Source organism: Myripristis murdjan, chromosome 22, assembly GCF_902150065.1.
Source record: "Myripristis murdjan chromosome 22, fMyrMur1.1, whole genome shotgun sequence".
In the NCBI taxonomy this organism is placed as follows: Eukaryota; Metazoa; Chordata; class Actinopteri; order Holocentriformes; family Holocentridae; genus Myripristis; species Myripristis murdjan.
The window spans coordinates 1405025-1418470 of record NC_044001.1 but is presented as its reverse complement, the minus strand read 5'-3'; the positions used below and the strand labels follow the sequence as shown (position 1 = coordinate 1418470).

The following is a 13446-nucleotide window of genomic DNA, read 5'->3' as shown; positions in this document are numbered from 1 at the left end:
AAAAAGTTGGAAAACCTCTGGGCTAAATACTGAAAGAATTCACTTGAACAAATTAGAGCTTTGAGCTGAAGCAAAATGATTGAATTCATTTGAATGTTGTGAAAACAGATTAATATTGATGCATTTCCCCCTTTTGTTTGATATTTTTATTGATTGTTTTCCTCTGGTATGTTTTGCCTTTAATCATATTATTTTAATCATTCTGATTTGATATTTCTTTATGTTTATTGTTTTGTGTTTTTATAATTTGATTTTTTTTTATTGTTGTTGTTTACTGTTGTTGTTGTTGTTTAGATGTCAGCTATTTCTAACGGTGCTGTTTCACAGTCACAGAGACCTTCACTGGTAAAATCTTCAGTGGGAGGTTTTTTGTGGTGTTAATGTATGGAAACAGCCTGTCAGTGAAAGTGTGTGTGAAGGTGTGTATGTGTGTGTTTGTATCAGGATCAGAGAATGTCAGCTGTCCTCTGTTCCAGTCCAGATGAACTCTGATCCTCTGGAGCTTCTTCTGAACTGGGAGATCAGTGTCTGGACCTGATGGGGAGTGTGCTGAGTATTTACCATTAGAGAGCCATATTCTCCATGATCCAGTTAGAATGTCTCCCTTCCTCTGGACAGACTCTTCTTTCACACCCAGGACCCAGTGTTCACTGTCTCCAACCTCAACATCCCAGATGTGAGTCCCTGAGTTGAAGCCCTCAGATCCCAGGACAGAGGGGAAATGGTCAAATCTCTCTGGATTATCAGGAAGTTTCTGTCTCTCTCCTCGTCTCACACTGGTCAGATCTTCAGACAGGAGGAGGACTGGACTAGCAGTGTTGGGGTCCAGAACCACAGGAGTGTAGGAGACCACCTCCTTCATCTTGGCCCAGACGGTGAAGCTCAGGTTGCCCAGGTGTTTGGCCTCGTCTATCAGAGCTCCTGAGAGCAGCTGTGGATCCTCCAGCAGGGGGCGCTGGACTCTCTCCACTGTAGCCTTGTAGTTGTGCAGGAATGAGACGTCTTCAGCTCTCAGCTCCTTCTCTATGGCTCTGATTCTGTGTGAAAGGGCTGCTATCTCTCTGCTCAGAGCCTCCGTCTTCTTCTTCATCGTCCGACTCTTCTGCTCCTCTTCCTCCCTCAGAGCGCCGATCCTGGCCTCCTCTTCCTCTTGGAGAAACTGGTGAAGCTTCTTAAACTCCTCCTTAATCTGCCTCTCTGTGCGTCGGGCCTGGACCTTAATGTGCTCTGCTGTTTGATCACAGTTTCCTTTGACTTTATTAAAGAGCTCCAGTTTCTCCTGTAAGGGCTTCAGTGATTTCTGAAGTTCTTCTCTGTGATCCTGAGCAGCTTCGTCGATGGGACTGAACTTGTGGTCGGTGTGTTTCTTTGAATGCAGACAGACGAGACACACTGGCTGCTGATGGTCCAGACAGAAGAGCCTGAGTTTCTCAGAGTGCAGACTGCAGAGGAGCTCTGACCCTGCTGAAGCTCTCTGATCTCTCTCCAGTAAGAAGGCCTCACACAGGTTCTTCAACACCAAGTTACAAGGTGGTTCACTTCTTGAAGATCTTCTCTTACAAACTGGACAGTCTTTTGTTGGTTTCTCTGTCCACCAGCTCTGCAGACAGGCTTTACAGAAGCTGTGGCTGCATGACAGGACCACAGGATCTTTAAAGATGTCACGGCAGACAGGACAGCAGAGATCCTCCTCTAATATGGAAGCCATTTTGTCTCTGAGTGAAGAGAAAAACTCACCAGGCAGGCCAGTGACACTGGATGCCAGTCAATCAGATGTGGTAACACTCACTGTTCTGGAAAGTTTCCTGAGAGTTACTTTCACTTTGAGTCACTTTGAGTTGTGTCTTTGCTAAAACTCCTGTTCAGTGAGGAGTCAGCAGCAGGCTGCAGTGTTTCTAGTATTTCCAAGTTCACTGAAAGTTAAGATAAGATAATATATGATCAGATAAGATAAGATATATTTTTTTGTCCCTGAGGGGAAATTAACTTGAGCATTCGTGCCTCACACAGCTGTAATCAACTTAAATAGAAAACGTAGCCAACAACACAGAACAGTGGGAAACACAAGACACACTAATAAATTACATTCAACAAAATGAAAAGGTAATAAAATATTGTACATGCCTTGTGAGATGCCTTGTGAAAGTTACTTTCACTTTTGAGTCACATTGAGTCGTGGCTTTTCTAAAACTGCTGTTCAGTGAGGAGTCAGCAGCAGGTTGGAGGTCCAGTATTCCCAGTATTCCCAGTATCCCTCCTGTAGTTGCTCCCTCAGTGGAAGTCGTAGGTTAACTCTGAAGCTGAATCTTACTGTCTGTCTCTCAGTGTGTGTGTGTGTGTGTGTGTGTGTGTGTGTGTGTGTGTCTCCTCGGTGAGCAGTGGAAGAATGAGTTTCTGTTTCCTGGTTTGTCAGTGCAGTCAGGGTGGGTTGTGTCAGTGCTGCTTCCTCTCCTGTAGGTGGCAGTGTTGCTCAGAAATCAGTTGAAAAGCTCCTGTTGAAACATGTTAGGCCAGTGGTCGTATTGTAGTCGTGTTTTCCTGGGACTTCAGTGGTGGACAAGTCTCCTTTCTGCAGCTCCTCTTTTCTTTCTCTGAGGCTAAAAAGTGACGTAAGAACCACCCTACAAATCATTTCTCACTTTAAAAAACAGGAGAAGACGTACATTTATGTTTCTTAATGCTTACAAGGTGTGTTGATCCAGTCTTTTGAAACATATAACAAAATGACATGTAAGTCATTTTGTTTTTTCTTTTCTTGTTTTGAAAATGAAACAAAATGAAAAGTTTTGTTGTGGTAATGAAAGGACAGATGCAGAATAATCAGAAGCAGAGCCGGCCCTCTGTACAGGTACACCATTTAATAGTTATTATAGACATTTTATATACATTTCAACAGTTGTATTTTGCTATGTGGTACAATCTTTAAAATCTGCTGTTTCATAGTTTGTAAATCAAAAAAAAAAAAAAAAAAAAAAAAACCTTACAAAACTCATCAAAACTGGCAAACTGATCAGAACTTTTTTTTTTCCATTTTTTGGAAGACTAGAAAAAATACTTTTATTGTATTAATCATGCATTACACAAACAAACAAAAAGTCTTTAGTTACACCGTAAGTTGTAGCGTGGCTGAAAATAAAATAGTTTTACAGGGTAAAAGGAAAGGGAAACGTATAAAGGAACAAAAAGATTTTGTTTGGCGTCGTGATTAATCTGGAGCCGTTGGCGGTATAAATCCCTTAACTTAGAAAAATAAAATTAAAACCAAAACCAGTGGAATATAACAAAGCACACTGATTCAACTCCCCATGCTTCAGAGCACACTGGAATTTCAACCAATCAGCTGGCAGCTTCACGTGTCTAAGTCGCCCCCAGGAGGCTCCTGATTGGACAGTTCTCCCGAGGCTTGAACCTGCTCTAAGACCAAATCAGAACCATATAAATAACTTTATTCCTGCTTGTTGAACTGACACAGTGATGTGAGGAGGAGGAGGAGGAGGCTGTCCACCTCTTTCTGCACAGGACGCCTGTCTCCACACACGTGGGGTCAGAGGTCATGCTGCATTCACATCCTACCAAAAAAAAAAACAAAAAAATAAACCAAAAAACAACAAAAGTGACGACTCAGGAGAAGTTGAGCTGAACTGATTTTTTTCCTCTTACAACACATGAACTTCACAACGAAACTCTGGACTTGGTGTTTTAAATCACACCAAACTCTGTCATGTGACCACAAACCACAAATCCAGCCACAAGTCGACTCCTGTTGGGGAGTTCTGGAGGTGCGATGACAAAACGACGTTCGTGTGTTTATTTAAGATGTTGGAGCTCACTGGTCAAAGCTTCCAACACAGAGACCAGCGTCGCGCGGCGAGACCGGGAGTCAAGTTCATCCTGAATCTTAGAAGGAAAAATAAAAACGTTTTGTTGGTTTTGGGTGAAATGAATCTCTCTCTCTGCGTTAGGACGACCTCTGAGGTGCAGTTACAAGTTGGAAAGTCGTATCATTTTAGAGCTCTGGTTTCTGACATCAGAGACTAAAATGTAGGAAAACAACTTGTTTACTGTAATAAAGGAATCAACAGGAGAGTGTTGATTTTAGGACTTGATCAAATCCTGCAGCAGAACCTGGAGGTGGTGTCTGCGTTTCCCGAGCTGGCAGCAATGTGGTGCAGGTCTGAAATTCAGAAGTCAGAAATTCCAGGTTCTGAGCTGAAACGAACACATGGTCAGTCCCTGCACTTGCTGCTTCCCATCGGAGACGTCAGGATTCAGGAAGCTGGAGAATGTGAATGCAGCAGGAAGTGAGTTTGACTCTGTCTGACTTCAGGACACGAGCGATGAGGTTTCAAGGCTGAGGTCTGATCTCCTGCCGGCCTGAACAGAGACAAACTGCTCCGAGTCGGACTTCTCCGCTCAGACGGGAAGGAAAAGATCACGCGGACAGTCGTGAAGTTAAAGGAGCAGTTCACCGCGACATGAAAACTCGGTTGTGTCAGTTGAAACTCCACTGGAGCCGGCTGGACCACCGAGCACTTCCACACCTTCAGCTCAAAAAACAAAAAAACAAGAAGCCAAGTGAATTTCTCCGAGCTCCTTGCGCAGCTTCATCTGAGTGTTTTGTGGTCAAACAGCTGCACGGTGTCCAAAAGCAGAGGATACTGAGGTAAATAAAGGACGTTCGCAGCCACAGCACAAGTGTTTGGTTCCACAACACTTCCATGAAGCTGCAGGACAGACGGGGGTTGGCAGGAATCTGCTGGGCGTGGCCCCGGTACCTTCGACAGGTGGCCGCAGAGCTGAGGTGGAGCTGTGTGCTCGCTGGTCAAAACCACTTCCATGCAGCTGAAGAGAGTTTCTGTTGCCCCTTTTCCACCAAAAAACACCTGGTGCTGGTTCAGTGCTGGTGCTAGAGCCGGTGCTTAACAGGTTCCAACAAAGAACCGGTTTGCTTTTCCACCGGCCAAGAGCCAAGAGGAGCCAAGTCAGAGCCACGTCATGACGTCATCGTAAAACGTGGGGTGTGCGAGACGCTCGCTCGGAATCACAACAACAAACATGGACGACAAATGGACGAGCCACCGTAGCGATGCAAATACTGCTCGTGTCTTTACAAGCCTACACTGAGATCCAGAGGTGAAAAACGCAATTATTGCCGGCTACCTGTCGTATTCGGGGTCGGAACGAACGCCGACTACGTTTAGCGATACGTTTATAGTGTTCGCTGCTCCCGTTTGGGTCTGTAACCCCGCCCACCAATGATATGGTGGGTCGCGTCATCGGTTCTTTCTCTGGCTCCTGTTTAGCCCCTGCTCCAAGTTGGTGCTCGCCTGGAACCGGTTTGGAACCAGTTTGGAACCAGTTTGGCCGGAGCTCGGGCGGTGGAAAAACAAAGAAACGGTGCTAAGTCAGGCTCCGGCTCCGAACCAGCCCTGGAACCGCTTTGGTGGAAAAGGGGTATATGTGAACTGTTCCTTTAAACCCAGCCCGTCCTCTGGGGGGCGCTGTGTTGTCTCTGATCCTAAGCGCAGCAGCTCCCACAACAACATCACACCTTCAGCACAGAGCCCAGCACCAACTGACACCATTAGCACAATATATAACATCCCAGTTCTCTTTGTTTCCTGTAATGACAATTATTTGTTAGTTCTATCATTTGTTCCAGGCGTAGGGTTACTAAAAAAATAAATCATGCTGCGATTAATTTGACGGACACTGTGATACGATTCACCATAAATAAGCATTTTTGCACTCTACTTTTCATTTTCTCTGACAAAACTATTAACATCATGATGTTTTTTTTTTGTGTGTGGACTCTGGACCAAACAAATAAAATGTTTTCTTACGTATGGAAAATATAATTTGTAGTGCAGGATGTCTCTGTAGCAGCATAAAACTTTATTTACAATATTTAGTCACACATTTTACGTTTATCAAAAACCTGCAGCTCCTGTCATCTGGATATTGCACTTGGCCATGTTGTGATTTTGATTGAATTTGGATTAAAGGTTCAGGCAGTGTGGAGGTTTCCTGCCCGATTCAAACAGGAGATGTTTAATTCCCTCAAAAAAATGGGAACGGGGCCTCGTTGTCTTTTTGTGTAGTGATAATCTTCTTCGTTGGTGTTGGTTTCTGTGCTCAAAGTGTTAGTTTGGGATTGTGGATTAGCAGCTAATGAGGATATTTGACCATCGTGTGGATTTCTATCACATGCAGGGAACAAGACAACCCGACCCAACAGCCCGGGACATCTGGGCGACCATGTGACCGCAGCTCGCTCTCCTCAAACTCCGGCTCAGGACCCAAAACCGGACCCGTTTCTCTCAGGACAGGCGACGGCGACGCAGTCCAACAATCACGATGTGACAGGAAACAGGAAGCAGGTGGGCGGGGCCGCTCGCGTTGGATGGCAGGTTGGACGGAAATGAAGAACCGCCTTTTGAAAAAGCAGAACTCTGGGCAGACAGACTCTTCATTTATATAAAAAAGATTATAAAAACTAGATTTATTTTACACAAACAGAAAAAACTTCCATGTGGAACTAATGCTAAACGTCTCACACTGATTGACCCAGTTTCCTTTTCTCGCTACATTGATGTTTTAACGGGAGGGGCTGAAACGCAGGGCTCTGATTGGCCCACCAGGGGCTGAGGTGCGGTCGTATGAAAGTCAGGTTCCCGCCCCCTGACAGGCGTGGCAGCCAATGACCGAGGTCCACCAGTAGAAAGGATATCCAATCAGCTCGCACCTCGTCAGAGAGTTGATTGGCTTCGTTTCCATGGCAACAGAAAATCTGGTTTTAGCCCAAAGTAGTCCAGATGTGGAGAATTTCTAAAAATGTGCTCAAACTTCAGAGTAAACAGCTAAATCCAAATTAAAACTTCCAGAAGCAGCAGGGGAACGTCCGTCTGGTCCGCCTCATAAATCTGGGATTGATCAGATTTAGCCGACGCACAAACACACACACGTTTAACTCGTTTCCTTTAATGAAACTGTGATTCTTTGATCAAATAAAACGGGATCCAATCTGATCTTTTTTTTTTTGGCTTTGGTTCAGATCTCATGATTAAAACAGTAGCGGTTCCCCCACCTCGGCCACTGAGGGTTAAAACTCGGGATTTTCTGTTGCACAGTTCGATCTGTCTCCTCTGTAGTTTCTCGTCTCTGCTGCTTGAAAGGAAAACTCCCTCCGACCCTCGTGATGTGTTCAGGTGTTTCTGTCACCTGGACCCACAACAGGAAGTGACTCTGTCTTACAGCTTCAGCATCAGTCTGAAGTCTGTCTGACTACAAGGGGGCATTGCATTCTGGTCTACATGCGTGCCTGTACGATTACCAGAAAGGAGGCGTGGCTCTTTGATTGTGACATTTCCTGACGTCAAACTGGATGTGATGCCGCCTCGTCTGATTGGCCAGAAGAAACAGACAGCAGACGGCTGGTTTTAGTGTTCAGATGTGTCGGAGGGAGTTTTGCTTTAACCCGGAGGCAGAACGCTTCCCGTCTCGTTCTCTCTGTGCGTCAGGAGGTGAAGTCAGTACCACGGCAACAGGAAGGGGAGGGGCCTGCAGGCGGGAGGCGGCGACCCGCTGCCCGCCAACGTTTCACAACGTTTCTGCTGAACGTCCCTCAGTCTCTGCAGGCAGGCGGAGCGCTCCCCTGCTGTGTGTGTGTGTGTGTGTGTGTGTGTGTGTGTGTGTGTGTGTTCAGTCTTCCAATGGAGATCCAATTCACCTCCAGTCTGAGAAAGCAACCTCTTCCATTAATATATATTTATATTATCTGTTCAGTCAGGCACAGAGACGATCCTCTGTAATAGAGTGTGTGTGTGTGTGTGTGTGTGTGTGTTAACTTGAGCCCTGTGTCTCTCTGTTTTAAAAACAGACCCAGAATCCTGTGTGTGCCTGCAGACTGGCCTCTCTCTCTCTCTCTCTCTCTCTCTCTCTCCCTCTCTGTGTGGGTGTCCCTCGCCCTGCGGCCTCCTCCTCTCTACACGTAGACCCTGGCGAGGGCGTCGGCCCCGGCGGAGGCGATGTAGGCCTTGGAGGGGTGGAAGGCCACGTCGTAGATCGCCTCCTCGCTCTTCTTGCGGTGAGCTGTTATTTCCTGGACGCACGTCTTGCTGTCCAGATTCCACAGCCGCAGGGAGCAGTCGTGACCTGAAGAGGAGGAGGAGGAGGGAGAGGGAGAATGATTATTACACGTTAAAGAGGGAGTATTTTTTATTTTTCTGAGCGTCTGTCTAAAAACAACTGTGAGGACATCACTCCAGGAACTTATTTTCCACCTAGCATCTAGCTGTTTTGGAGACAATGATTCGCCATTATTGAGCTGCTGGCTGCTGATTGGCTGGTGGTGCTGGTGGCCCCGCCCCGCCCTAGACTGCCAATGAGGGGACAGGGAAAGGGAGAGAGAGAGGAGGGTGAGAGAGCTGTACTTACTGCCAGACATCAGGTAGATGCCGTTTGGATCCACAGCCAGACTGGTGACGGCATCCAGGTGAGCCACCATCGCATGGATCACCTTACCTGAGCGGGAGGAGAGGCAGAGCGGCAGGTTGAAGCACCACAATGGAAATAAGCTCATTGGCATTATTGTCTTTATCTATGTTGACAAACTGGACACATCAGTTATTCATGTGCACTGCCTGACCACCTGGACAACAAACTACCTGACAGAACGGCTCAGGAGCTGTGTGTCTGGGATGGTCAAGAGCTGCACTGCGGCCCCACAGGGGGCCGTTTTAGCACCGTTCCTGTTCGCCCTGCACACGGCGGACTGAGTCCTGACACTTAGAACAATGTTGTGATGATGCAGCTCCTGAGGCGTGAATCAGGAGTGGGCAGGAGTCCTGGGACCCTGAGGAGGCCTTCAGGGACTTCAGGTGCTGCCTCCATCTTAATACTTTAGGAGGGCTAAGACACCTCAATTCTATTTATGCTATTATAAATTTAATATTGTAATGCTATTTACATACGCTCTATTTTAAGTTTAGTTTAATACTATTTGACTCTATGTGTGATTGTAAGTATGGTTGTTTATTGTGATCTGCTGGACATTTGAATTTCCCTTCATGGATGACTAAAGTTTTTTCTATTTATCTGTCTAAGAAAACAGACAGACAGACAGGCAGGCAGACAGACAGGCAGACAGACAGACAGGCAGACAGACAGACAGGCAGACAGACAGACAGGCAGGCAGGCAGACAGGCAGACAGACAGACAGGCAGACAGGCAGACAGACAGACAGGCAGGCAGGCAGACAGGCAGACAGACAGGCAGACAGACAGACAGACAGACAGACAGGCAGGCAGGCAGACAGGCAGACAGACAGACCTGATTTATTGTCGTAGAACTTGATGTGTCTGTCTTCATGAGCGGTGATGGTGACCGGCAGAGTCGGATGACTCACCACCTTGTTGATGTGATTAGAGCCTGGGAGGGCTGGAGGGGGGGGGGCGGGGTGGGCGGACAAAAAGATGTTAACTTCAACAAACAGAACAAACTCATCGTGCTACACTCATTTTAAAGGTGTGTGTGTGTGTCTGTGTGTGTGTGTGTGTGTGTGTGTGTCCTTACTGCTGTCTCCCTGTCCCTTCAGCACCAGTGCATGCTGGGAAGTCTCCAGGTCATACACCACCACATCACCACTGTTGAACGACGCCACCATGTGGGCAGGGTCGCAACCGTTAAAGTCCACCGACGTGGGCACGCCGTGCTCTGCGCGCGCGCACACACACACACACACACACACACACACACACACACAGAGAGAGTAGGAGAAGAGGGGTTTAATTTGGTGAAACGCATGATGCAGTGATTCACCACAGGGGGCGCTGTGATGTCATCTACTGGTTCAGCCAATTACCTGCAGGAAATACCAATACTACTTCCTATATTAATACTAATATAAATAACACAAATAGTACAAATACTACAACTAATACTACTAATATGAACAGTGCTACTAACAGTAATACTAGGAGCAGTAGTAATGCTAATAGTGATACAGCTGCTAATACTGATACTGACAGTCATACTGATACAAACACTATAATAACCACAATGACAGGAAAATGAAATAAAATTAAAAAGGTGAGATGAGGGAAACGTGAAAAGGAGCAGCGGAGAAAAAAATGTGCTCTGCAGACAGCATGGTGGTTCTGCTGCAGCTGTTCCTGTTCCACCTAGAACCTTCTGCTGTCTAACCTGCACATCCTCTCCTGCTACATCCTCAGACTTCCTGCGTTCCGAACTGGAATAAAGATGAAAACAAGGCTTTCCCAAAAAAAAAAAAAAAAAAGGGTAACTAACTGAAAGTGTTTTGTGTTTTTATAAAAATAACAAACTGTAGAGAAAACGGCTTAGTTTTGGTTTCTGTCAGTTTATTTGGTTCCTCTGTTCTCGGTGAAGGCGTTTTTTTTTTTTTTTTAATGTTTTGATGTTTTTATTATTGTGAGTTTTTATTTCAATATATTTTCTAACCTTTTTGAATCTCACCCCTGATAAATACATATTACAAAAAAGACAAACTAAATCTGAAAAACAAAACAAAACAAAACAAAAAAAACACCCTAAAGCTAAGCATTAAAAAAAAAAAAAAAAAAAAAACTAAACCAGCAAACCTGCTTTAAAAGCTAATTAACAGAAAACTGAAGTTGAAAAGCCAACAGTGCTGCTGCTTTGAGGAAAACTCATGTGGAGGACTTTATTGGGCTGCTGGAAAACTGGAGTGAAGAAAGTGTGAAGGCTCTGAAAGTTCATGTTCATGCTCTGAAAGCCCACTGCTCGCTCTGGGAGGAGAGCAGAGGAACCTTCTGGAGAACGTGCAGGAGCTCTGGGGCGGAGCTGTAAACGTCCCGTGCAGACGTTCTCTCCAGAACCTTCTGTGGTTCTCACCTTTGTTTGCATTGAAAGTGCTGATGCAGGGGTTCTTCTCCTGGGGGTTCCACAGTTTGACCGTCCCGTCGGCGGAGCAGGACAGGAGGCGGTTCTTGATGCCGCTGTAAGCCAATCCCCACACGGCGTCCGTATGCCCCGCCCACGACCCGGCCAGGACGCTGGGATCTGATTGGACCAAGAGGCAGAAGGGCTGATGAAGTCAAACTGAACATCGTCACCGTTAGAAAACAAAAAAAAAAAAAAAACTGTTGCAGAGGTAAATCACACGACGCTCACGAGGCACCGTTTGATTTCACTGAATGCAGCCGGAAGTTTTCCTGTTTCTATCTGAGCTTCATTAGTGCAGTCAATAAAATCAGTTGATATCACTTTAGTATGATCAATGGTGTGTGTGTGTGTGTGTGTGTGTGTGTGTGTGTGTGTGTGTGTGTGTGTGTCTGTGTACCATAGGTGTCGTATGGGTCGACGTTAGAGCTGGGGATGTTCCACCACTGGATGGTGGAGTCGAGTCCTCCGCTGAAACACTGCTCACCACTGGAGGTCATCGCCAACGACAAGACTGGACCACTGGGGGGCGACAGAGAGAGAGAGAGAGCGAGCGAGAGAGAGAGAGCGAGAGAGAGAGAGAGAGAGAGAGAGACCTTCAAAAGCTTTGTACTTGAAGTGAGTCTGTGTTATCTTACTAATGTGATACTTGACTTATTTTACTGTATGTGTGTGTGTGTGTGTGTGTGTGTGTGTGTGTGTGTGTGCACTCTGATACTCACACATGGGCTCTGAATGTGTAGATGGGCTCCACGTCAAAAGAGGCACTTCTGTAAAACAGAGAGGATAAAACATCAATATAAACATCATCATCATCATCATCATCATCATCACATCCTGATGTTTTAAAAAAAAATCTGTCATGTCAATCATAATATAGAATCACAATACTTGCAGAATCACAAAACATATCGAATCAGCACGCAAGTAAGGCTTTTTTTTTTTTTTTAGTTGAGTTTGATTCCCCACCTCGTTAAAATCATCTTAAGCCACCAGAGGCTCCAAAGAGGCTCGAAATGAGGCTGGCCCATTCTTTTCATGTCATTATGTAAGTGTTTATTTTATTTATTGAACACAGTTTGTTTTTCTGACATTTGCATTCATACTTTATATAAGAAGGAAACTTTCCTGAGGAGGTTAATGTGTCGTTTACTGCTTTATTTTGTTCATTTAAAGTGCAAATGAATGAAACACCAGAGCACTCCTGAGGTTTTGTTGCCTTTTCAGATTAAAAACAGGCCAAGCTGAGCCACCTGAGCTGTTACTGTGTGTGTGTGTGTGTGTGTGTGGATCACTGGTAACAGGCAGTGAGGTGGTGCAGGGTGCGGCTCGGGGGCCGGGCGGCGGCCGTACTTTTTGGCAGGGACGGTCTTGGTGAGGTTCCACAGTTTGAGCGTGTGGTCCTCGGACACGGTGAGCAGGCACGGCTCCACCGGGTGGAAGGCGAGCGCCCGCACGCCGTCAAAGTGGCTCCGCAGCGTGTACTTAGGACTCCACGTCTTCCTGAACGAAGACTCCTTATTGGACGGCAGCTGGAGGGAGGAGGGGGGAGGGGGGCAGAGGGTGAGTGCGTGTTTATGAATGAACTGTGTGTGAACAGACCATACAGTGTGTGTGTCTCACATCGTAGCTGTAGTCGGTGTCGTCATTGGCAACGGTGAGGTCGGCCAGGTCGCCCAATCCCAGCACGCTCTCCAACACGTCGTCCGACCCCCCCAACAGAAAGGACTTCCCCCCCGCTGGAGGGAACGGGATGGGCGCCGCTGGAGAGAGAGAGGGAGAGAGAGAGAAGGAGAGAAAGAGAGAGAGAGAGAGAGAGAGGGAGAGAGAAAGAGAGAGAGAGAGAGAGAGAGAGAGAGAGAGAGAGAGGAGAGAGAGAGAGAGAGAGAGAGGAGAGAGAGAGAGAGAGAGAGAGAGAGACTTTAATAAAATCTGCACATTCCCTCAAAATTAAAATGTAATCTATAAAAATGAGCTCAAAGTGATGAGAACAAGTTTATTTTCTATATTTTCTGTTGATTGCCGCTCCCTCTCTGTGAGCGCAGCCTCTGATTGGCTGACGGCTCTCTCCTCTCTCTCCTCTCTCTCCTGCTGGCCGTCTGTGTCTCTCACCCCACTCCGTCCCGTCTCCCGAGCTCCTCGCCTCCCCCGCTCCCTCTCCGTCCTCCGCCGTCACCAGGAAGTCAAACTCCTTCAGCGCCTCCTCCGTGTCGGCGTCCTCCTCCGACGCCAAGCCCTCGTTCCCCACCTGAGAGAGGAGGAGGAAGCGAGAGAGAGGAGAGAGAGAGGAGGAGGAGGAGAGAGAGTAGGAGGAGAGAGAGGAGGGGGAGAGAGAGAAGAGGGGGAGGAGGTGAGAGAGGAGGAGGAGAGAGAGGAGGGGGAGAGAGAGAGGAGGAGGAGGAGGAGGAAGAGAGAGAGGAGGAGGAGTAGAGAGGAGGAGGAGGAGGAGAGTGAGGAGGAGTAGAGAGGAGGAGGAGAATGAAGAGGAGGAGGAGAGAGAGGAGG

The 13446-nt window shown here is 46.8% G+C and overlaps 2 protein-coding genes across 2 annotated transcripts in view; both read right to left on the bottom strand.

The window, feature by feature from the left end:
• Positions 1–307: 307 nt before the first annotated feature.
• On the bottom strand, positions 308–1714 carry LOC115353992 (E3 ubiquitin-protein ligase TRIM39-like). The gene has a single exon (XM_030044139.1). It carries the CDS (start codon positions 1706–1708, stop codon positions 308–310), a length of 1401 nt encoding a protein of 466 aa, XP_029899999.1. The 5' UTR covers positions 1709–1714.
• Positions 1715–6973: 5259 nt separating this feature from the next.
• The window catches only part of hectd1 (HECT domain containing 1), a 32174-nt gene continuing 25701 nt past the window's right edge, over positions 6974–13446 (bottom strand). Inside the window, exons 27-36 of the mRNA XM_030044827.1 lie at positions 13054–13189; positions 12565–12704; positions 12295–12473; positions 11664–11711; positions 11342–11463; positions 10894–11061; positions 9574–9714; positions 9331–9438; positions 8437–8523; positions 6974–8154 (exon numbers count right to left, since the gene is read on the bottom strand). Coding sequence (XP_029900687.1) covers positions 7985–8154; positions 8437–8523; positions 9331–9438; positions 9574–9714; positions 10894–11061; positions 11342–11463; positions 11664–11711; positions 12295–12473; positions 12565–12704; positions 13054–13189 — 1299 coding nt within the window. The 3' untranslated portion in view covers positions 6974–7984. The remainder of the gene's footprint in view (positions 8155–8436; positions 8524–9330; positions 9439–9573; positions 9715–10893; positions 11062–11341; positions 11464–11663; positions 11712–12294; positions 12474–12564; positions 12705–13053; positions 13190–13446) is intronic.